Source organism: Lepidochelys kempii, chromosome 10, assembly GCF_965140265.1.
Source record: "Lepidochelys kempii isolate rLepKem1 chromosome 10, rLepKem1.hap2, whole genome shotgun sequence".
In the NCBI taxonomy this organism is placed as follows: domain Eukaryota; kingdom Metazoa; phylum Chordata; order Testudines; family Cheloniidae; genus Lepidochelys; species Lepidochelys kempii.
This window is the reverse complement of record NC_133265.1, coordinates 71,815,419-71,840,152: the sequence shown is the minus strand read 5'-3', so window position 1 is coordinate 71,840,152 and position 24,734 is coordinate 71,815,419. Positions and strand designations below refer to the sequence as shown.

Here is a 24,734-nt window from a genome sequence, read left to right as displayed (position 1 = left end):
CCAGTGGAACTGGGCTATGAACTTTCAACTCATTTCACCCATGCCATCAAATAGCCTTCACATAGTTTCACTTTTCATTTTCAAAGTGCTGTACAAACATCTGTTTAATCCTTCGGTGTTTGGTTATGATGGGTTACTTGCTATGGAGTTAGATCAAAAGGTGATATTAAGGGAGCCAAACAGGAATGATAAAACAATGACACAGATAAGAGTCCTTGAGAAAACAATGGGGAAGCTGTTTATTGGGGAATACCCTACCTGGCTTCACTCAGGCTCAGAATGGTTTCTTATCAAGGCTTAAGCCTAGGATCAAAAGGAGGATATCAAACACTAGAGGAACCTGGGCCTAAAAAAAGGTGGAAGTTGAGAGAGTGGTCAGAGTGTCAGCAAAAGCAAAAAGCTGGCGGGCTGGCAAGGAGACAGAGAGGCAGAAACAGCAGCAGGGGGCTCTGCTTCTCACAACCCAGAGATGGAGGTAACTGAAATGTAGCAAAGCTTGCAAGGAAAGTTTAAGGATTGGGTAGAGGCAAATATGCATGTAGACCTTTATTGTTATTTTTGTTTACTCTTCCCTCTGTGTGCTTCCCACACATGAATACATAACACTTTGTTTTGAAGAAGCGGTTGCTGTGTCACTTTAACCACCTCGTTGGTCTAGGCCAACCCTCCAGGATTGAAAGATTAATTTTTAATTAAAGATTATGTCATGTGATGGTATCTCCAGGAATTCATCCAGCCAAAGTTGGCAACCCTACGCTGGTCACAGATTGCCAGAGTGAAAGGCCTTACAGATGCCAAACCAAGCTGGGCCTGTGGCATTAATACAGTTGGTGAACAAGGGAGCTGCGGCCCAGAAAGTCAGGTTAAGAGAGGGTGGACCATGTGGTTCCACCCAGAGTGAGGTGCAGGTAGTCAAGGTTGTGCTCAAGAAGCACTAAAAGGGGTTTGTTTCATACCTATGACACTAGTATGAAGCACAGATGAATTATCTCTATTTTAAAGATAGAGGGACTGAGGCACAGAATTAATCAACAGCTTGCCCAAAGTCACACCGTCAGTTAGTGATGGATGCAGGCAATGCAGTGGCCTGGATCTGCATGGGTGACCTAGAAATAAAACTTCTTTTCTTATTATTCATCGTCTGGGGTGCCCAGTTGTGCTGGATAATCCAATTTTTATTTGGCACACAGAACAGTGGCATTCTTTCTTGGTTGTTGTTTATGGTTCCTACACTGAATTTGCAAGAAGCATTTGTCTATCTGGTTAAGTTGTGCTCATGCCCAGTTATCAACCCTGCTGATTTGGAAGCACTTCAAAGCCCTTTATTCTTCAGAGTGGCTGTCTCTGAAGCCATTGAGGGGTTTTTTGTTACAGCGCAGCATTTATTATTATGTCTTTTAAGATAGGGCAACTTTAGTTATACATTTTTTACTGAAAGGTATAAATGAACCCCTTTGAGAGGGTTGTTTTTTAAAATCCAGTGTATGATCTTAGTGATTTATTGCTGCAAAGAGCAGATAATCAGTCGGCAACATCTGGACAGGTCTGTAAGGCTTTTTTTTTTTTTTTTTTAAATCTGTTCTTTCCTGAGACAAATGTAAAGTTTTGCACTGGGCACGCTATCAAGTTCTCTGGTGTAGCATGTGCTCACGGCTTCATCTTTCCTGAGCTTTACAGCCTTTCCCTCCTGTTCGTGTCTTTTTTGTTCTCTCGCTCATGCACGGTTTATTTTTCATTATCCTTTCATTTCCCTTGTCCCAGGTTCTTCATCTCATTATTTCTTCTGATGCCAGAAAAGGGGCTGTTGGTTTACCATATGGTGTTACTAGGTGACTGTGTCGTACCAACACCGGTTGTCTTGCTTGCTAAAGTTCTGTCAGTGTATCAGTCTTCTTGCCTATCCCTCACTGAATGTCCTTCCCTCCCCTATATGACTTTCGGTTGTGTTTCTTTCTTTCCCCTTAGAATGTTTTGGGTGTTTGAATTTGTTCATAGCCCCAGATATTGATTATATTCTGGGGAGACTTTGCCAGGCATCAACTCAAAGACACTCTCTCTTTTACTGGTTTACATTCTCATGGGAAATACTGGACTTGATCCTCCACTAGCATAAATCAATGTAGCTCCATTGACTTCAATTTATCTGAGCTGAATAACACCAGCTGAGGATCTGGCCCAATATCTTTATTTTCCAAATGTCTTTTCTTTACTTTGCTTGTGTTGCACCTAAATTTAAAATGTCTGACCCTATATGGAGTACCTGTAAAATACACGCTATACGACGCACAACAGACTATATATTTCATTTTCTAAAATCCTTTTGATAGATTGTGGTTTTTTCAGAATGGAAAATGGCAAGCTTCATTCTGCTTAAGTATAATTACATTCACACACACACACACACATAAACAGGCACCAGCTGAGTTCGGGCCTGCTTAGGTTGCCAGCCTGGGACTCAGGAGACACAGAGTCAAATCCCTGCTCTGCCACAGACTTCCTCAGTGACCTTGGGTAAGTCACTTAGGCAACTGAGGTGTAGAGAGACTATGTATAAAACAGGGAAAGTAGAACTGCCCTGCCCCATAAAGGTATTGGAAGGATAAATGCATAAAATATTGTGAGGAACTAGATGCTACTGTGATGGCGGTCCTACAAGCACCTTAGCTAAAAGGAGAGCAATAGTCACAGTACAGACATGTAGTAAGAGACATTCCCTGCCCTGAAGAGGGAGCTAACATTCTAAATAGGCAGGAGAGACACAGGGAGGGGAAGGGATCAGCAGTACCGGCCAGGTAAGAAATGGATTCTATGTGCACCACTGGAAGGGATACAACATACAAATATTTATTCTGGTGATCGTGAGATGGGAACTCCTCCTGGATTATTGAATACGAAGGTGTCCTCTATATCAGTGCAGAAGTAATTTTTTGCTACATTTGGAGAAAGGTCTCAGATTTGACTTCTGTGGCCAGTGCCGTGAGGGATTAATTGCCATAGAGCAGGCACACGGGCAAAGAAACATGGGCCTCGGTTGTCAAAAATGACTCGTGATTTGAGGTGTTCAACTTGACGTGTGGTGAAGGGGCCTGACTTTCAAACAGTGCTGGGCACTCACTAGCTTTTTGATTAGCTTTACTTGGAAAAGGGAGGTCAGACAGCGTTTGGCAGTTTGCAAGTCTCCGGCACTGAGTGATAGATTTCAGTATTGCCTGGCTTAGGTAGGTGCTGACAATTTGTGTTAGTCAAAGCCCCTCTACTCTCTTTTACCACCCAGGAGGGACGTGGTCAGATGGCTGTCGGTACTTCCAGGGTTTCTTCTGGTGGGAAAGGGCTTGCTTCTTCGGGGGAGGGTGCACACTGTGTTTGTGGCTCTGCCTTCAGCTGGTTACACTAATTGGCTTGTGAAGTCCTCCCAGAAGTAGGTGATCCTCTGTGGAATGTGATGGTTCCTATTAGTGGGAGGTACTGGGCTTTGGGCCCAAGTGAGGTCTGGGTTTAGATGGTGATTTACTGCCCAGAAAAGTGTGCAAAACGAGTCCCTGCTGCCTCTGTGGCAGAGGGGAGATTGGCTGTCTCTGACTCTGACATAGCAGTGTCATAGATCTGTGGAGGTTCCTTGTGAATGTTCGATGCTTCATTTTAGATAAGCCCCCAAAAGTGCATAAGTGCATCCAATGCCTATTGGAACTGTCCCGACCTCTTAGGTCTGCCAGATGGAGCCAGAAACACTGTGGGTACAGCTTTTCTCATGATATTCGGGGTTTTGGCGTCTGGTTCAGGAATCACCCAGGAAATGCAGAGGCCAGTGCACAATACATGCATACACATAATATCAAACCCCAGTCATGACTCATATTTGGATCTGAGTTCTGGATGACGGTTTGAGCTGGGCTGAGATTTGCTTGGAAGTTGTTTCCCTGGTCCCTACTTGAAAACTTGGGGGAAAGGCTAGGTAATCGGTGTGAGCAGTATAGCCCATTCCAACAGGTGGCAGTCTAACACACTGAATGGTTGCATGTCACACTGAACACCTTCCATCAGCTGCCTGGCTGCTGTCTAATTCCTGCAGAAGTGATGATGACTTTCCTGCTTTTTAATTGGTGAGACTTTAGTTGCAGAAATGCTACCATGTTGGCTTTTTTTTTTTTTGCCCTGTTTGCTGTTGGTGTGTCTGACAGATTAATTTTCACATAGGTAGGTTTGTAAGAGAGGTTGGCCTGGAACATTAGGTGCTGGCAGGAGTCGGCTCTGGAAGCTTTCATCTTCTCAGCTGTTGAGTGGACACACGATAAATAGTCGTTTGATGAAAATAAAATATTTATTTTCTGCTGCAGGATGATAATTGGCTCAGTGTGGAAGTTAATATGATTTATTTGGGGATTTGTTTATAAAGAGATTATATTGTAATGAATCTGTGGGCATGAAGGGCCTTGTAGATGTAGTTATCCGAGATGCTGTCGGCACCGGAACTTCTTGGCAACAGTGGGGCTGGAGCTCTAGTCCTCCTGCTCCAAAAGCATAGGCTGATATAGGAGAATCTCTTCTGCTGCTAGCTGTATGGGGCCTATGCTACACAGAGAAGCAGCTCTGATTCCATACATTTGAGAGCAGAGGTGCATATACCCACCAGCCATGTCATCGCAATATGAAATGGGTGACATACTGAAGCATTTGATTGTCCTTACTGTGGTTTTCAGAGTGGGCACAAATTGATCCAGCTCCTGTTTAAAAACAGACCCACTCACCAGCTTTGACTTGGCAGCCTGCTGGGTCAGTGCATTGTTCAACCTCTCACATAGCTCACCTGGACACTGAAGCGCATCTGGTTCTGAACCTGAGACTCCTTAACTACTCGCTTTCTCCCTTCTCCTAAAGCACTGTCAGCCCAGCAAGAGCCAGTGGAACGCATTAGTTGGTATTTCCCTGTGAGCAGAGCCAGTGCATGTTGGTAAGGTTTTGTTTTAGTGAAGGCAAGCCAAAGTCATTGCTAGGAAGAAGAGACAGCAATCAGGACAGGGGAGGGTAAGGAGTGGGTGGGATTTGGGTTTCCCAGTGGAGGGTAAACTCTGATAGAAGTTTAGTCCATTGTGGCATCTCTGCATCTTGAATCTAGCACGTGATTGCTCTCCTATCAGTGACACTCTTAGGTGAAATGACCCGTTCGTTCTTTTGAATTATAGAGCTGTCAAAGGCTAGCAGCTGGGAGCTTCGGCAGTGATGGAAGGTCAGAGACAGGGCAGAGATGTGGGGACATGAGAGGACTGATGGATGTTTTCATGCACTCCCCATGTGGGTTTGGGACAGTTGCAGGGAGCTTGGTTTGACTACATTGGCACACTTAGCCCTTTGTGCAGTGACTGTATGTGTGTGTATTTCATTGTTTCCCTAAGAAGAAGGACACAGTTAAAGGGGAAAATCAGGAGTGTCTCACTCCATCTCCCCCTTCTGCCTGTATTTATTTAGCTGGGAAAAAACACACATCTGAGCATGCAGTTTCACGGTTGGCGCCTAGTGAGGCATAAAGGTCAGTGTCAAGAGCCCTCAGCCACTGTCAGAGTGTAAAAGGCCCTTTGTCAAAGTTCTCGGTTTTACAAGTATATTTTGTTACAATTTTGTATCTGTTGCCTATAGAATCCTGAGCTGTGTGGGATTGCTCACCCACTGAAATACAGCTGTCTCTGGGTGAGACGCAGCAGCTGTTCTGCTACAGCAAAGTTACACAATTTCAATCGGGGAAAGAATCGAGAGGCAGTGTTGTCTAGTGGATAGGGCACTCATCTGGGACACAGGAGGGCCTGGGTTCTAGTCCCAGCTCTGCCACAGATTGAGCTGTGTAGCCTTGAGCAAGTCACTTCACATCCACCTACTTTGTCTATCTAGATTGTAAACACTTTGGGGCAGGGGTTCTCTTAATATATGTTTTTTCACCACCTACCACCATGGGGCCCTGATCTTAGCTGTGGCTACTGTAATACTAGTGATTGATAATGATAAAGGGAGAGGCCGTTTTTCTTTTTAAATTGACGCCAGAGGGGGGAATGTTTAGTTTAGCAAAATGAAATGTCTTGAGTTGGAATTTGGCCAGAACCCTGGAGCTGACACATCTTATGATGTACATGTGTCTGATGACCCAGGTGGCAGAAATATATCCCCGTGTCTGGTCTGGATTTGTTCTGAGTCAGTGATGCAGACAGAGGGCTCAAGGGAAACAGTTCAAAGACTGAAGACTTGTCTCATTTCTTTTGATAGGTGGGTGTTTGTTTATTTTTAATGGTCAGTACAGATTAATGTAATGTTGAGGCTAGAGAGCTAATGCTGGTCTTGTTGGATAACTGAATCAAACACAGAGAGCCTGATCCTCAGCTCCATCAATGTGAGTGAGGTCCTGCCAATTTGTAACAACTGGAGATCTGACCCAGAGACTGGAAGACCAAGGTTAAAAAAAATTATTGAAGAAATTGACACTATTTCTCCATTGTTTTTCTTCCTCCAGGGCTGCCACTGAGGTACTAGCAGCTTTGCTGAAATCAAGTAAGCGCCTTCTCTTTATATTCTTACTGACCTACCTGTCTGTGCTGTGCACGTAGATAGACATGTCCCATTAGGAATGGATACTTTCTTCTCCAACTCAAAGTACCCACACCACACACACACACACACAGAGCTCTGAAATGCAATAGACCAAAGCAATCTGTGTTGAGAAATGGGAGGGGACAATATGTAGCATTTATTGTATGTCTTGCCATGTTTCCCCCTGTGTCTCTATGATGATGCAGGTGGGAAATCATAACCTAGACATAAGGGTGCAAGCTCCTTAAGTGAAATGACTAGGATGGCAACTTGTTCTGATTTTTTTGGGACGAGCTTAGAAGAATTCTGCAGACTGTCATAATGACACCACTTTTACTTTATTCTCCCCCTGCTAGCATCTCAGGTCTCCACTTGTGCTTGAAGCCTTGCAGATCTTAAAGCTAGCCCTGGTACTTAGAGATTGCCTTGGTGTAGCCAAGCTCTGGCAGGGAGTATCTAACACTGGCAGTGTCTGGTCCGTGGGGGTTAGGGCTCTTTTAGCTTGGGTCCCCTTGTATGTACTCCTGGCCTGAATGTTCCTGAAGTGAATGTGTTACCCTTTTCTGCCTTTATCTCATCCAAAAACACTTAGCTTTTTATTACCAGGATTTAATAAAGCTTTGATTAAGAAAGAGTGCTCTACTATTGCAGACAATCTCCTCTCCAATAAATCACAATGGTGTATTGTTCTCTCTCTCTTCCCCCTCCTCCCCGTCCCCTTTACTCTTTCTCTTCTTTGTCCTTTTTGTGAGCATTAGGAATAAATGCATTTGTGAAAAATTGTAGGCCTGGAAGCAGTACTTAAATGAGCATGCTGCAATGGGATCATGTCTGAGTCGCACCGGCTCAAGTGATGAATTCTCAAATAATGCTCTGGTATTAACCTTGCTGCCTAGATTTAAAAGTCACGTTATTGCAACGAGGAAACACCTTCTGGTTCAGATACTAAATCTTAATAAGGGGGTGATGGGGCCACTCCAGAGCTGCCTTCAACTTACAAGCAAAATTAGCATTTAGAGAAGGAGGAATTCACGGAGAGGAGGGGAGCTGCAGGGAGCGTGGAAAGCTCAGTTGGCAACACAAGCCTTTCTGCGGCACTCCTGCTTGATGGTCAGCATCTGGGGCTGTGAAGGGAGACTCTGCTGTCTCAGTGGTGTTGATGGGACCAGGCTTCCTGTTCCAGCGCAAGCTCCCACCCTATTTGCGATTGCACAACGTTGATGTGGTAACTACAGCAACCACTTAGTGGAAAAGTGACATTAGGAAAGTAAGTGGTAGAGTTTTAGCTGTTTTTAAAAAAATGTGATATAACTGGAACTAAGGAGGCTGAGCCAGCACCATGTGATCAGCTAGCTCTGCCCAAACCACCACCAGCGGCTCTGTGGTTCATCAGTGGTCCACAGTTGGAGGTCACTGGTCTAGACCATGATTTTGGTTTCTCCTCACTCTTAGTGTCTTTGGAGGCTACTAGAAGAAAGTAAATGTCTACAAGCATTAGGCACTGTTGTATGTGAGAATTGCTTGTGAAGACACAGGCTGAAATCAAACGTGGTGGACCTCACAGATGTGAAAGCTGTGGGCTTTGAGCTGGACGGGAGATGGAAACCCTGGTGCTAGCTGCAACGATGAAATCGGGGTGTGTATGAGCACATCGGTTATTCTGAGCCTCACTAAGGCCTTCAAAAGTGACCTGCTTGTGCTGCTGCACTGGGACTTGATCTTGCTGGGCATGAGGATGAGATCACCCAGAAAACAGAGAGGTCAAGAATGCATCCATTCTTGGTGGTCCACCTTCAGGGTTGCACTCAGTGTCTCCAGCTGGAGTGATTCTCTGCCTCTGGCTACACAGATCATCTTTGCAAGGATCTCTTAGGCCAGGAGCCCTTCTCCTGCTTTTGGCAGGAAGTCAGAAGGAGAAAGAATCCCCTATAGTTTTAACAGGAGCAGGAAGATGGCAGTGCCTCTTCCTAATGTTTTCATGGTGATAATCTCCCTGCCTCTCAGGCTTCCTCTAGTCTGCACTGATACTTTGGCCAGCTCTGAGCAAAGGGCTACCTGTAAGCTTTGATCTGTGGCTGAAATCTCACCTCTCTCTGTCCAAACAGACACTGATGGGAACTGCTCACCTGCAGCTGTTTAATACTGGGGAGCTATTGGGGAAGTAGCTGAGGGAGCAGGATCTGTCTGTGAGCCACAGAAGGCAGCAGAATATCAGGACATTACCAGTCTGTCTGGAGCTGGGAAACTATCTTGACTGGTAACTATCTTAGAAGTGAAAGTACCAGGTTTGCCAGTGAAATGGCTGCTGGGATATCTCGTGGGGAACACCTGCTCACAGGTATGGAGATCATTGATCATTACCATCTCTCCTGCAGCACATGGTCCCCCTCACATGCCTCATGAACATGACCATGTTTCTCCAAGGTATTTGCAAAGGGACACCCTCAGCTTGAGGGATTTTGGAGGTGAGGCCATTCTGCTTGTTATTTTTATAGCCATATCCCTGCTCAGACCTGCCTAGGGCTCCAGTAAAGGATCCTGCTCAGGCAGCAAATGTGTGTTTCTTGAAATTGGTGCTTCACCCACAGCTGGGGGAAAAAAGCCTGCAGCCCCGAAACATGGCCAGAGAGAGCCAGGTGCTTTTCTTCTTGAAAATGTGAATGGAAAGGAATTATAGACATTTGGATGACTATTAATGTAGGCTCAGAAGCGTGTGTCACTTCTAATGCTGCAATAACGACTATATCCTTTCATAATTAGGATTGTAGATTACTTATACAAAATAGATTTTCCTCGCCTGACAATCAGACCATCTCACTCTGCACTTGGAATCTCGGTATTGCCAATGTCAAACATTCAAAAAATCACCAGTAAGGCCCCTGAAAACCATGAGATTGGCTTAAAAATCATAACGTCAAACATACCAAAAAGTGTGTAATTTTAATTTGCCTTTTGGTTTTTAAGCCTTTAGGCTGCACTCAAGGCTCATTTTCATATGTTACTCTGCAACCCTGAGGATACACATTTACTTTTTTTTAATATGAAAGCTGAGATTCTTCTATAATCACCTGACTCCAGGAGCTGGGGCTTTAAGGGAAATACCAAATACTGCAAGACTTATGGTAAAATCATGAGAGTTGGCAACACTGGCATCTCCTCACTGGCTTCCCTTGCTCACTGCATTGACTTTAAATGTCTTGCCTTTGCCACCAGCCGCTGCACTGCTCCACCCTGGCCTGCACCTTAGATCTTATTTCTTAGCATGTCTTTCTCTCTACCCGTGACTCTAGTCTTGACATCCCCTTCATTTCCTTCTCCCATACCTGCCTTCATGCTTTCTTCTGAGCAGCTCCCTTGTGCCCAGAATGACCTCCTAACCACTGTGTGCCAGGCTCCCACTGTCTTCTCATTCTGATGCATCCTAATGATTCACTATCTCTGTCGTGTCCACAAACAGAATAAGCAAACACAAATCCTGTATTGGCTCCTTCCTCTTTTGTTCCCATGCATCTTCTCTAACTGTCTACCTTCTGGACGGTAAGCTCTGCAGGGCAGGGCCCTTCTTTTATTTGGGCCTGCGATGGGCTAAGCATGTTGTTGGCTGTTAGCAAATAACCATAGTTGGGAGGCTGAGTGTCAGGAGAGCATCAGTAATTCTTCTGTAAGGACTTGCGATTGAGTATGTCAACGCCCTTCACAAAATTAATGAACTAAACCTCACAACCCTGGTGAAGTGGTTTATTGGCCCTCTTGTACAGATGGAGAAACTGAGGCACAATGAGGCAAAGTATCATGCCCATAATCATGCAAGCTAGTGGGAGAGGTGGAGATGGAACTGTGACCTCCTGGCTCCATGCCGAGTGCATTGGCAGAACAGCAGGGAAGGGAGAAGGGAATCTGTGCTGTGAGTGACTCCATCCCGTGGGATCTTTTGCTTTGGTCAGTGCCGAATTCATGCCAAAAATAAAGTAACTCAATGCAATTTGTTGAGGGTGGGAGAAATAGTCAATCTAAAGAAACAGTCTCAGGCAGCTGCCTTTTTGGGACTGTAGGGTTAAACGGGGTAATTCTGAACATTCTTCTTGTCCCCCACCCCCATGACACAAGCCAACTGCCTCACCCCAGCACCACATGATGGTGCTGTTGTTATAGTTATCCCAGGTCCCATCAGTGCTTAATCCAATATTTATTTTTGGTGAGTAATTTGTTTATCAGCAGGTTATTTTAATCTAATTTTGGTCATATTTGTTATACCCGACTATCTGCACTTCCCAGTGTTAGCAGCTTGCGTGTCTTTAAGGAAATTAGCTGGAGCCAATCTCAGAGGCATTATTGAAGGGAGAGGGCTAGGGAAACAGACAGAGACCTTGCTGCATTGCTTGCCTAGTGAAATTGTAATGAGCACTTTAAAGAGACAGGCTGCGATGACCTCCTGAGTATGTCTCTTTTATCAAGAGGATTCTCTGATGCAGGCAGCAGTTATTGCAAATGACCTTTCCACCCCCTCCTGGTTTCCTCTCTCCTTATCCTCTTGCCTTACCTATTACCTCCCAGCCATTCTTCTCCTTCCCTAGTCCTCCCCCCTCTTCCTCCCTGGTCCTTTATTTAACCACTCACACTCTTCCTTTCATGAAGGCATGAGGATTGTGTGCCCTCGAGGGGACACATAGGTTCCCCAAGAAAGAGAAGAAGGGAGTTCTATTAAGCAAACATTTCATAGCCTGCCCGTCAGGGATGGGTGTGCATCAGAACTGCCCATATTTTGTGGAAGGGTCAAAATTAGAAGCTGGATCTCAGTTTTGCAAGTGATGGCCCCACCTTTATAACAGTGTGAAGCAAAACCCTTGATCCGCCCCTTTCCCCCCTGAATTTCAGGATGTTTATAATCCCAGTTCCAGTTTTGGGGCTGTATTCTTGTCTCTTCTTCAGAGTATAGTCATTCAGTGTAACTGGGTAGAGTGAGGGGGGAAAGGAAGGTTGGGAATGGATGTCCCTTTCATTTCTACTCCCCAAGATTGTTCTTCTCTCAGAGGTTTCTCAATGCAGATGTACCTACTGTCCCAGAGTGGAAGGATGGTTTCAACTCCAACATGGATAGCTCAGCGCCCATCTGTATTATGTCCTGAAGGATGAAATAATGGAGTTGAGTTGTTGCATCATTTTGTTTGTGTCTCTGTTAGTGATGAGTTGGCAAATGAGGCATGCTTATCCTGATGGAAGGACTGTGTTTGTGTCCCCAGTGATGGGTGGACTTCAGAAAGTTCAGAGATGGAGTTTGGAGAAGTCCTTCAAATTTCTGGATCCTTATCTGAAGTCTCCAGACCACTTCAGTCTGAAAAACTGGATTGGAAATTTTGCGCAAACATTATTTCTCATGGAATTTCAACACTTTGGCTTTCATCCAGAAAATGAAACATAAGGGAGAAAAATTAAACCTTTTCAAATTTTAAAGATTTAATTGCCATTGGGGATAGTTCTGTAGTTTTGTGGGGCATTGATTTGCTCTTGCTTAATCTTCACATGTTCATGATGCAACAATGGCCAGTTAGTGGAGGGTTCTCATGTCATGCTATATCTTTGTGTGAGATACCATCTTGGCCAACATCAGGGACTGAAACAGGGACCTTCAGAGCTGAAGGCATGAGTCACTACAGCTGGAACTAAAGCTCATAGCTGAAACAGACTCATCTCCTGGGTGGACTGGGCACAGAGGGAGATGTGTACCGCATCCTGACCAGTGGGATGCATTTGTGTCCTCTGTCTTCTCGCCATGGTGTTGAAACCTTAGTGACATTGCAGTCGGATGCAGCTGCTCCAAGAGACGAAATAAACATTGCATGTCTTTAAATGTCATCCTGCAGGCTGGGTGTGCAGGTTGTGGGGCAGAATCATGGCTGCCCCCTGAATACTGGGATGGGTGGAGAGTCACTCAAGGGTGGCAGGTTTGTGTAATTTTTGGTGGTGCCCAGAACAGGTCCAAGTCCCACCCCACCACACCTGCCTTGTAAGCCAATATATATATTTTTAAAATAATGTAAAAATATAAGGGCTCTGGGGTGGGGCTGATGATGAGGGGTTTGGGGTGCGGGAGGGGCGCAGGCAGAGGGTTGGGGTGCAGGGGTGAGGGCTCTGGGATGGGGCCGGGGATGAGGGGTTCATGATGCAGGAGGGGGCTTAGGGCTGGGACAGAGGGTTAGGGTTAGGGTACAGGGGGATGAGGGCTCTGGTTGGGGCTGGTGATGAGGGGTGTGGGAGGGGCTCAGGGCTATAGCAGAGGGTTGGGGTGCAGGGGGTGAGGGCTCTGGCTGGAGTGCGGGTTCTGGGGTGGGGTGGAGTTGGGGATGAAGAGTTTGGGGTGCAGGCAGGCTGCCCTGGGGCTGGGGCCAGAGAGGAGGACTCCCCAGAGCCTTTTCCCCGATGGCAGCAGCGAGCTGCGGGGGAGGGCCCCCCTCTTCCCCCTGGCAGCACACACACCTTGCACCACTGTCACTGCACGTGCTCCTAGGACCCCTCTCAGGTCCAGGAAGCCCCCTTGTCTCCCCTGCGGTGGGTGTCGGGGGGGGCTGCCATCACATGCTCCCCTGCTGCTGCCCGTCACTGTAGCCTCACTGCGGGTGGGGCATGGGGCTGCCCCTTGCCCAGCGTGAGGCAGGAGCGGTGACTGCAGGTCGGGGAGAGGGGGGTCTCCCTGTGCTGGTGGAGGGTCCCACCAGAAAAGAGAGAGGTCTGAAGCGGAAGGGCAGTGTCAGGGCAGCCTGCCCTGGCCCTAGTGAATGGGGGGCACTAGGACCCTGCAGCAGCAGTTGATGCAGCAGAGCAGAATGCAGGATGGAGCTGCAGTGGGCAGCCACTGGCTTGAGGCAGCTCAGGGACCCAGGGGAGGCGCACCGGGGCAGCAAGTGGGGACCAGGGGACACTCGGGGGAGACCGGCGGGGCCGGGGGAGAGACCCGGCCCCAAACATTGGTGGAGCCGGGCCCCTGGGCCCTGATTATTGCTGGAGCCCGGGCACCACAGGCCCATATAACTCGCTGCCCCTGGAGTCACCTTAACAAGGAACCCACATCAGCTGCTTGCTGAAACCACTGAGCCCACTAGATCTGGCTCATCCCATTGTTCACTGCATGACTAGGCCCATCTTTGGGGAGAATTCATCCAGTTCCCTGGGCCCGCGCTGCTTCCCGCAGCCCCCATTGGCCTGGGACGGTGAACCGCGGCCAGTGGGAGCTACGATCGGCTGAACTTGTGGATGCTGCAGATAAACAAGTTTACCCCTTCAAAGCTCTTGGAGACTGCAGTGTTAATTTAGCAGAGCATCTTAGCTTCAAACCAAGTCCTTGGCATAATGAATTAATTGAGTGATTCTGATCAACAAAGAGAGTACCAAAGAGATTTAAATAGCTAGATACAAAGATAAATATTTCTTTGTTCTTCCTGGTAAGCAGTGGCTTGCTCATCATATTACAGGTTGACTGAAATCCAGTTATGTGATTGTATAAACCAGGTGATCTCCAGTGGTCCCATGTGTGCAGCTTCAGAGGGGGCGGGGCTGAAAAGGAGAGGCTTCAGGAGCATCCCCAGAAACAGCAACACCCCCTCAGGCCATAATGATGGCTGACTGGTGATGTGTATCTGCTATTCTCAAACCCTGTTTTGGGGTCCCCCGCCTGCCAAGCAGTGAACGAGGCAGAGTTCCCTTGAAACTGGAGACTTTTCTTTTGTGTGAGCTCCTGGCTTTAGATGCGTCTTTAACCACTGTGGAACATCCAGGATGAATGTACCAGCTGTGCTGGGTCCATCCAGGCAAAGCATGCCTGTTGTGCCTTCATACTCACTCGGTATGTCCAGGCAGAGAAGAGTGGCCCAAATATGTCCTCATTATCCATTGACTGCAACGGAATATTAGTAGAAACCTGTAGCACAGTGGAGGACCAACAGCAGAAAGGTTGAGAGGCAAAGGGCATTCTACCACCTACCACACAGGAGATGCAATTCCACTCCAGGAGATGACTTCTTACTGCCTACAAACGTGCACAGTGCTGCTTGTATCTCTGTGACTCATACCCACCATCTGTATTTTAGCCAAAATACAGACATATACAGACAGGTGCATCGTGTAGATGGAGAGACCAACAGATAAGAGACAGGTGGGGAGGTTTCTGTTTTCCTTCCTGCCTTCTGGAGATTTTGGCATTCCTCCTTTTTTGCTCTTTCTCTGCTTTGCTGACTAAAAAACTGAAATGGAAGAATAGAATGAGAGAGACCTGCCAATGGGAAGAGAACAGGAGAGGTTGATGGGATGGTCCAGGAGAGCCAACCAAACTGAAAGTCTCAATGAGACAACAGCATTTTGATTCCTCACCAGGTGTCCTGTAACCTTCCTTTCCTCTAGAACAGACTTCCCTACATTAGTTCATAATGCCAATGTTTAGATCAGGGACCCAGGGAGGATCGGCAACCTTTGGCATGCAGCCCGCCAGGGTAAGCCCTCTGGCAGGCCGGGCCGGTTTGTTTACTTGATATGTCTGCAGGTTCGGCCGATCGCAGCTCCCACTGGCCGTGGTTCGCTGCTCCAGGCCAATGGGGGCTGCGAGAAACGGCACGTGCCACGTGCCAAAGGTTGCCGATCCCTGGTTTAGATGCTACATTGATAAGTGCTACAGGAAACCTAAGAGAAATAAATAATGAATATACTCAGCCCTTAGACTGTGTAGTGCTTTTTATCCATAATGAACAATGGGAGGATTGGAAACTGAGGCACAGAACGATCAAGTGACTTGCACAAGGCCATACATGCGAGTCACTGTCAGAGTCAGGAACAGAAGCCAGGCGTCCTGACTCCCAGGCTAGAGCTGGCTGAAAAATGGGGAAAAAAAATCTTCAAAAAATATTTTACAGGAATTTTACTTTGGTTGAAATTTCTAACTAGCTCCACTCCCAGCCCTTTCCACTGCCACTATGCCCCATGGGTCCTGACAAATGGGTTGGAGTGCTAAATGGTGTGTGTCTAGCTCCATTCTGATTTCATTAGCCTCTGTACAAGGCAGGAGGCCACCCTGAGTCTGATTCACACTGCCTCCACCCCAAGCTCCCTGACTCTGCTCTGCCTCTTGTCATGTATATGGAGTTTTGCAGAACTCTCTAAGCAATTCTTCAAGGAAGATTGGCTGATCTGAGGGGTTAGTCATCCTGCAGGTTAGCGAACATGACATCTGGTGGAGGATTAACAGGAAATCATGAATCAAACCGTTGGGACTGATAAGGGATTCTCAAGCAATTAAAGTTTTCTAGCATGCGCGTGCACACCAATACTGAGTGAAGGTCAGAGGAGTAACACACCTGTGGTCTCATACACACTCACAATTGCCAGAGCTGAAAACATGAGATATGTTGTCAGAGCTGCGTGGAGGCCAAGAAGTAGGATAGCGGAGGCTGCTGCAGGCCTGGGTTGAGGTGCAGTGGAATAACAGAGACGGCAGCTCAAGATTGAGGTGCTTCAGCAGATTAATGTGGTAGCTCAGGACTGGTATATCAGTGGGGTTGCAGGTCAGGATTGAAGTACATTGGCAGCACTTTGTGTGGAGCTCTTTGCTCCCACCCATCCTCCCTCTTTGTGCAAGATCTCTGTGTGATGTTTCCAAAGAACAGATAGAGAAGACTTGCCACAGGGTCCTTCCTCCATCCCTCCCAACATCTCCTCCTCCTCCCCATCACTGAGGCTGATGTTTGCTGTCTGCCCTTCACCTGCAACCCCTACACCTGCCCCAGTGACTTCCCATTCTCTCCTGGTTGCTGACCTCCTTGGCCCCAGTCTCACTGCCTTTCTCTCTCCTCCTTAATTTCTGGCTCCCTTCTTCCTCTTCTCCCAGTAAATCTCTGCTGATGACTTTAATACTCCAGGTGTGAGTGGTTCTGGTGCTCTGTTTAATGAAACAGCAATGGATTGGAGCCCACTAGCCCTGGAAAACCCATACCAAGAGCTTTCTCTTGCAAACTGCATACAGTAATTGGGATTCAGGGGGCCCAACATGTGCTTCCTGGCCCTGTGGGTCGATGAGCATGCTCCTGGCAGCTTCTGAAGTGTGTCAGAATGGGGTGCATGGTGGACCAGACAGGAAAAATACATTCATTCAAGGGCTGGTTTAAAGGGGAAAGAACAACCTGGAGCATGCCTGTACTCGCACATGCTGGGGCATGGCAAGGAATGCAGGGAAAAGGCGCTTCAGAAATGTTGAATGGCAGTGTTGTTAGCTCTCATGATTTTATTGCGAGTCTTGCGATATTTGGTGTTTGTTTGTCTTAAAGACCAAGCGTTTGGAGATGTGATTGTGAGAATCTCAGTGTTCATTTTTTGTAAAGAACTTTTAAACCTTTGTGGTTTTGGAGTAAAGCTTGAAAATGTGACCTGATCGCACACAAAAGGCTCAGAAACCATAGGGCAAAGAAAAAGAAACCAAACATGGAGTTTTGTTTAAAAAAAAAAACCACTCGTGATTTTTAAGTTAATAATGATCTTCTGAGCCTGATTGATGATTAATGATTGGGTTGGCGGCCCTGAAATAGCAGAAGGGGCTGTGATTTTACAATCTCTGTTGTGCAATGGCTTTCATTACAAAGGGGTGTGTGAGCATGAATCACACCTTTCAGTAGCCAACACAATCTCATTGTCTGGGGCAGGGTCATGTGACTGAAAAGTGGTTGGCTTTGTTGCCCTCTGTAGGTCAGTCTCCTTTGGGATCCACACTACTGTATGAGGATCACATGACCCTCTCCCAACCAATCATATTGCATCTCTCTTTTTCCCTCCTCAGCGGCTCCTCCCTCTTTCATATTCATTTTGAGGAACATAGGGGGTGCGGTGCGTGGGTCAGATGGAGGCAGCCACAACTAGGGCTGCTGCCCTGTGCTCCATTCATAGTGGGTGTAAATAAAATACTTCTGTCTCCAGGGCTGTCAATCCAGCATCTCCCACTCGTGCCAAGCATCTCCCTGCAGGAATTGTCTTTAGTTTTTGCTTTGCTTAGTGCTATGCCAAGCATGCGCTCTATGCTTAACAAATAACAATTAAGGTCACCCATGCAAATTATTAAAATCAAGCTAACAAACATGTCTGTGATTGTGTGCGCAAGACCAAATGGATGTGCAAGTGTGTGCATGCGAGTGTGCGAGCATTGTGCATATATATGACAATCATCAGTCAGTACTTGTGTGTGTGTGTGGGGGGGAAGTTTGTAACTCAGCCATATCCCTTTGGTTTCAGAGTCTAACAGCCGACGGGCAGTCAACAGAGGCTACCTGTGTGAACTGCTCAGGCTGTACCAGGACTGGCACTGCTGTGATGCCTCCAATAGGTACATCCATGTCCGCAGGGGTCTCCTGCTCTGCCTCAAACACATCACCAACATCCGATCTGCCAGGGAGACTTTCCTCAGTGCCCGTGGCCTGGAGATCCTCTTCACCACTGCACAGGTAAACACAATCTGGGGACTAGACTGAGCCAGCTCAGCAGCTGCTTCTGGCTTGTTCTGCCGTTGCAACGTAGAATTCTTCTTATGTTTTAAGCGGAGCTGATTGAAAAATGGAGTTTCCGTCCTGTAGAAAATTGCGATACTTTGACTATTTTTTTTTGTCCCGAATCAGGACAAAAATTCAAAACATTGAAATTTTTCAGAGAACAAAAAATCAGTTCAGAAATGTTGAAACATTTCATCTTTAATGTTAATCTCCGTCTGTCTGCGCCTCTGCAGGGCCTCATGGGAATTGTAGCTCCAGGTCCCTCATGCCCCTATTCTTCCTATGGACCCTACTCCCTTGCTAGCTTGCATCTCCCAAGATGCTCCACAATCTCTCCCTGTGGCTGAGCCGCTGCAGCATCTCACGGGTGCATGGGAGATGCATCCTAATGGGACGTCCTTCCTCTGGGGCCTGAGGAATTGGTCACTGCTTCAGGTGGGGCTAGGGGATCAGATGTAGCAAGGTTTCAATCAGGTTAATGGCTCTTGTGAACAGTAAGTCCCCAATGCATGTGGTGAATGGAAGCAGCTGTGTGAGAGCAATGTCTGTGACAGCCGATCATGGCTTGTTGCCTTTATAAGCCTTTATCAGTCCATGGTGCCTTCTGAGCTAATGTCTCCTGATAGCTCAGCCTGGGAGAAACACCCTGAAAAGTGCAAACACTGGGTCACCTTGGGTGAATAAACAAGATACGACGCACCAAGAATCCCGTGAAGAGTGAGAATGCTAATCCTTCCAAAGGTTGGGAGTGGAGCAGAAATGACAGCTTCAGGGGGTTCCAGTTTGCTTTCTCTACCACGTGCCATGGGAGATCTGTTGGCAGGGGAATCACCAAGGTTAATAAGTCCAAAATATCACATTCCTTGACCCCTAAAAGGTACATTTCTGGTCTTACACTGTCTCCCTGAGAGATCAAATGATGTTCTCCCAACCGCCTGGAGGAAAGGTACAACCCTGTGAGGATCCCGCCCAATTCCCCACTCACAGCTAGAAACCACAGATGAGTGTGTGCACAGATGAGTGTGTTGAAACAGAAATGTTTTGAGACCATTTGATTTTGACGATGTTCCAACAGAACCCAGGAAAGACTCATATGGAACGCTGCCTGTCAGGTAGTTTTCTGACAGAAACCTGCCTGCTTCCCTGCCAGCTCAATCACCTTGGATCCTCAGTAGCCCATCTGGCATGCTGACAGGAAGCCGAGAGCCTGGAAGCCTTGGGAGTCCTGACGCATGGCACTTCAGCAGCCTGGGCTTCTTGGGTCCCCTGCTCTGTGGCAACCCATCAGATACCCTGCCCCAGAAATGGGGCTCCAGTCTCTTCTGTGGTGAATTAAAAAAAAAATGTAGATTTTCATTTTGAATCGGAATAGAAACAAATGTTGAAATATTACAAGTCTCCATGAAACAGAAATACTTTTCTCCACTCAGCTGTTGTGTTAAACTCTTTCTATGCTCATGCTTAAATGTGCTGGTTAAAACATGTTCGCAAACACGTCTTTAAACACGACCTATTGGCCTAATCTGGCTGAGGTCTCAGACAGAGCTCACAGGCCTTGGAGGCATGCAGGTTGCAGTGAGATGAGAAAATGTTCTCTGCCCCGCAAGAGTGTGCAGGAGACGGTTGTATGCAGCACCCTCTCTGCTTCTTTATTATTTGCACATCTGATTTCTTTTTTGGCTCAGCTGGTATCTCCTCAGTCCCTGTGCCTTAGCCTTTCCTCTCAGTTAATATTGTTATAGTCTCAACCTTTCCTATACTGGCACCAAATAACTCACAAATACACGGAGTGCAGAGACTACAGCACAGATGAGTTGAGTTCAGGTCAACTCTACTTTGGATTTCTGAACTAAGAATTGTTTCAGAGTAACAGCCATGTTAGTCTGTATTCGCAAAAAGAAAAGGAGGACTTGTGGCACCTTAGAGACTAACCAATTTATTTGAGCACGAAAGCTCATGCTCAAATAAATTGGTTAGTCTCTAAGGTGCCACAAGTACTCCTTTTCTTTTTGTGAACTAAGAATTGAGTCTGTTCACGGCTACTATCACCCTTCCAAGCAGCATGCCTGCAGCAACTTTACCCTCACACCACTGTTTGCGCATACATGAGATGCTATGTGGTTTAATCCGCACCTTTGGACTGTATCCAGAGGACTTCTGTTTGACGTTATACTGTGCTTCACAAACAGTTCTTTGCCCACTTACAGACCACATCATGTGAGGATCTCAAAGCATTTACAAACATTCGTGAACGTAGGCTCACAAAAATAGCTGCAAGGTAAAGTGTCTCTTACTGATAAGGAAATTGAGACACAGAGAAGCCGAGTGACTTGCCCTGTATTAGACAGTGAGTCAGAGGCAAAGCTGTGAATAGAAACCAGTTCTTGTAGGCCTTTGCTCTTCCCTTCCTCAGAGCTGATTTCAGAATTGTCTTTTCTCCCACTCTTATTTTTCTAGCCTCCCCATAGGAATCCTGCCTAATTCTAGGTTATTTTTCTTGCCTCCCCATAGGAATCCTGCCTAATTCCACAGACTCTTATAATGCCCTTCATTCATACAGGCGGAAGTGAACCAAGAGCCTGTATAAAATACAGCTGTTTTCCTTTTATTGCGTATTACAAAGCACTTCAGTTTGTTCACCAATCACCCTGCTGGACGAGCTGAATAGCCTCGGCCCTCCATATTTCCCACTGTGGGATGCTCAGCCAGCGGCACTAACCATTTATTCTGTCTTCTGGATTGTTCCATTTTCAATGTCTACCGAGAGGGTGTAAACATTCTGAATGGTAATAAAAGATCATGTTGATGTTGCTCTTTCATGTATTGGTGCCTTTATGATGCTTTCTGTGGCTTCTACTAATATTGTGGTGTGTGAGGGCTCAGTCCCAAGTCACCAAGGTTACAGACACTCAGCTACTATGCTAGCAGGCATGGTACAGCATAAGAAGCTAGCTAGACAGATGATAGCTATATTAGCTTTACAGTCCTCTTCCCCCTGAGGAGGCTGTGGTGTATATATGCGCTGTAGCTATGAAACGACGATTCCTTTGTTTTCTCTGTATTGCACATATAAATGTCTAAGAACTCCACCTTTGGGCAGAGGCAGCAACCATTTTGTTCTCAGAGCTGCTGTCCTTGTTCCAGAAGAGGCACTCACCCATTGCACCCTCCCCAGGAGAATTCCCTTTTTATTCTTGCTTGTCTTGTTTTCCTTAATTTAAAATAAAAGTCCTTCAAGCTGAAAATCTGTGGTTCCACTCTGTGTGTGTGTGTGTGCACACACGCGTGCGCATGGGGAAAAACTAATGGAGATCTAGGAAACTGCCCCTGCATGGGATATGTCAGGACCACTGAGTGCCCGGCTGAGGTAGAAGCAGATGCAGGCTGGGACAGGGGCTGGCTAGCATGGAAACAGAGATGAGTAGGCTGGAGTGGGAGCAAGGGCAGTCTATTAAAACAATTGGCAATGGGAGTATTCCTGGCCAGGTAGTGATGCTGAGCAGAATAGAGAGATGGTTTCCCTTAGGAGCCTATGTGCCTGAGGTTGGATCACCTGGGTGTGGGTTCTTGCCTGTGGATTGACTAAACCCTTGCTGAATGGCACGGGGCCTATTACTAGACCTGCAGGTAGTTGCTTCTGATGACTCATCACTAAGGCTAAGCTTTTGTCACAGATATTTTTAGTAAAAGTCAGGGACAGGTCATGGGAAATAAACAAAAATTCATGGCAGCCCGCAACTTGTCCCTGATTTTCACTAAAAATATCCCTGACAAAAGGGGTAGGTGGGTTCAGCACCCACTGTTGCTGGGGCTCCTGGGTCCCCCACTGATGTGGTGTGTGGGAGCTCCAGGGTCCTCCTGCCCCGGGACTGGGCTGCTGTGGGGTCCCCTCACCCTGGACAGCTGGTAGCTGCAGCTGCGGCTGGGCAGATTCAGGGGCCTGCTGGCCGTCAGGGCTGGGCAGCTGCAGGGTCCGCCAGCCGCTTGCTGTGGATGGACAGCTGCAGGGTGCCCCCACCAGACTGGGGACTGGGAGCTGTGAGGACATGGCTGGCTGGGAGCTCCAGCCCCAGGGCAGAAAATGTCACAGAGATCAGTGGAAGTCAAGGATTCTGTGACCTCTGTGACATAATCGTTGCTTTACTCATCACACTCTGGCTCAGAGATGACATGGGTGGCTGAGTAGGAAGTGCTGTCCCTTCTGAATCAGTATTAAGCCACAGTTCAGTGCTGGAGGGGACTGTGTTTTATGTAGACTTCCAGTTTGCTGGCACGTCTTAAAAATTAAAAAAAAAAAAAAGAAAAAAAAATGTTGAGCTGACAATAAAATCTATCACAATTTTCAGAAAGCCAAAAAGCGAAGAAAAATTCATTTCTGGTGAAATGAAGCATTTCATTTGGATTTAGAGCTTTTTTTTAAAAAAAGTGTTTTTAAATTGGAAGGAAATTTCTGAGTTAAAAGTTCTTTCAAACTGAAAAATAGAAACATTCAGACTTTTTTTGTCATTTGTTTTAAATGATCAGTTCGGTGAAACTGGCACGAATTCACAAAACATTTTGGTCGCTGAATCAGCATTTCATGCCCCCCAAAGAGCTCCAGCTGAAGAATTTTGCCCCATGCTAGCTGTAGGGAGGTGTATGGATAATTCAGTAGCAGGTGCTCTTTTTTTTTTTTTTTTTTTTCTGAGACGCTACTGACCCCAGTGCCTTCGAATGGTGCTAGGGAACCCTGTGCCCTTTAGATGGATGTACCAGGAGATGGTGAATGACTTGTAGAAGCAGATAAACTATTAAAAAACCAAGATGCTATGCTCCCATGTAGACTTCCCTGCTGTGATAAGGAAGGAAAAGGATGAAAGAGAAACACGGGAATATAAGAAGTTGACACAGAACTGCCTGAATATTATTCAAATGCTGCTCTTTAAGGCTTTCAGGGAAGCAGCTATTTTAATGTCTGGCAGATCTGTGCAAGAGGAAGGATGCTTCTGAATGGCAAACATCACTGAATATTCTTCTTCATTGGTGCCTAGGATTGCCTGGATAGCAAGCTCCTTGATCCTATAGTAACTACAGTGGCCCAGATCCTGAGGAAGTGCTACCCCAAGGGGCCTCTGCCTTTGGCTACAGTACACAGCTCCTATTCCTTCTCTCTTCCTGGGAGTGTCAGCTCCGAATCTCCACCTGCAGTTCTTGAAGGTAAATTGCTGACTGAAGAGAGAATGTGTGTGTGTGTGGGGGGGGGGGGGGGCCCAGTGAGGGACTGATGGGGAGAATGGAAGGTCGGGGCCAGGGGAGAGAGGAATCTAGTCCTGAGCTTTTCATTTAAAATTGCATGGTGACCCAGACTGTTATGCTACAGAACTGGGTCTGAATCCCTCACTTTCTATCAAGGCCAGCAGGGGAGATGTGAGATAGTGAAGGGTAGGGGAAATGAAATTTAATCCTTATTGCTTTAAAGTGACCTGAAAGAATGGCCTTGGCAAAGGCTGGAACTACTGTTGCTTCATGGCAACTGGGAAGGGAGGGTGTGTGTGTGTGAGAGAGAGAGCGTAGCAGGTTTATGTAATTTTTGGTGATGCCCAGAATGGAGTCGTCCTATCCATAGGATGGACTGTGGCAACCGCCCCAGACCCTGTGCTCTGGGGGGCCCTGCCCTTCAGCGGGACATGGGGTCCAGGGCAGCCTGGAGGGTTATTGGGGGAGGGGGGGAGGTGTCTGGCGCTGGCAGCAGCGTGTGACCCGGCCCCAAACCACCCCCTTCCACCCTTTCCCCCAAGCCCCCACCCCATCTCTTTCTGGCTTCTGCCCCTTCCCCTGAGCGATACCAGGAGCCCCCCAAAGCACCACACATTGGTGGAGCTGGGCCCTCTTTCCTAAATATTGGTGGAGCACAAGCACCACGGGCCCATATACCTCACCCCCCATGTGTGGGGGTGTGGGTGTGTGCACACGTCCTTCCTTGCAACTTTTTTAGTAAATTGATGCTGCCAACCAATGGCTCTTTTTCCTTCTCGAATAATCTGGCTGCGGCTATGCTATGTGAATGGAGTTTGTGAGCACTTGCAGGCCAGGAGGGTGTATGCCCAGGCAGGGGAGCAGCATATATGTAAGATGCGTGCCCAGGAATGAAACAAATATGACCTTGTGCACTGCCAGCCTTCATGCTCCTTACCAGCACCATTATTGTACAACCCAAACAAACCTCTGACTACTATTTCATGTGTGCAACCATTTTCAGCAAAGATTGTGGAGCTTCTGCTCTATACCTCCAATTTTCTGCCTCATCTCTTTAGAAGGTATTGATCTTCAGGATTTTCCTTGATTTTCATGGGACGTTTCTGCTTTCCTCTGGATACTCCTGCTTCTTTTAGTCTAGGCATGTAGGACATACCATAGCAAGAATAAAACTCACCACCCTACTTGCCTACCCCACCTCCGGCAAATCTAAACCAAGCAAATCAAGCAATAAAATCCAGGCCCAAGATAATTTTTACCCCCCAGAAAGAAGAAGAGCCAGAGATGCCATAAAGTCCACTAGGGACTTCATTGTTGCTATTGACTTTTACATGGAAGGTGCTCAGATACACCAGTAATGGGCGTCTAGGAAGTCCTAGATCCCATATGAAGCTGTATCTGATGGAACACATGGGA

At 46.9% G+C, this 24,734-nt stretch overlaps 1 protein-coding gene across 1 annotated transcript in view; it reads left to right on the top strand.

Moving 5' to 3' along the window:
• AGBL1 (AGBL carboxypeptidase 1) overlaps positions 1-24,734 on the top strand; it is a 354,690-nt gene that overhangs the window by 25,482 nt on the left and 304,474 nt on the right. Inside the window, exons 4-6 of the mRNA XM_073304655.1 lie at positions 6,494-6,531; positions 17,830-18,038; positions 23,114-23,279. Coding sequence (XP_073160756.1) covers positions 6,494-6,531; positions 17,830-18,038; positions 23,114-23,279 — 413 coding nt within the window. The remainder of the gene's footprint in view (positions 1-6,493; positions 6,532-17,829; positions 18,039-23,113; positions 23,280-24,734) is intronic.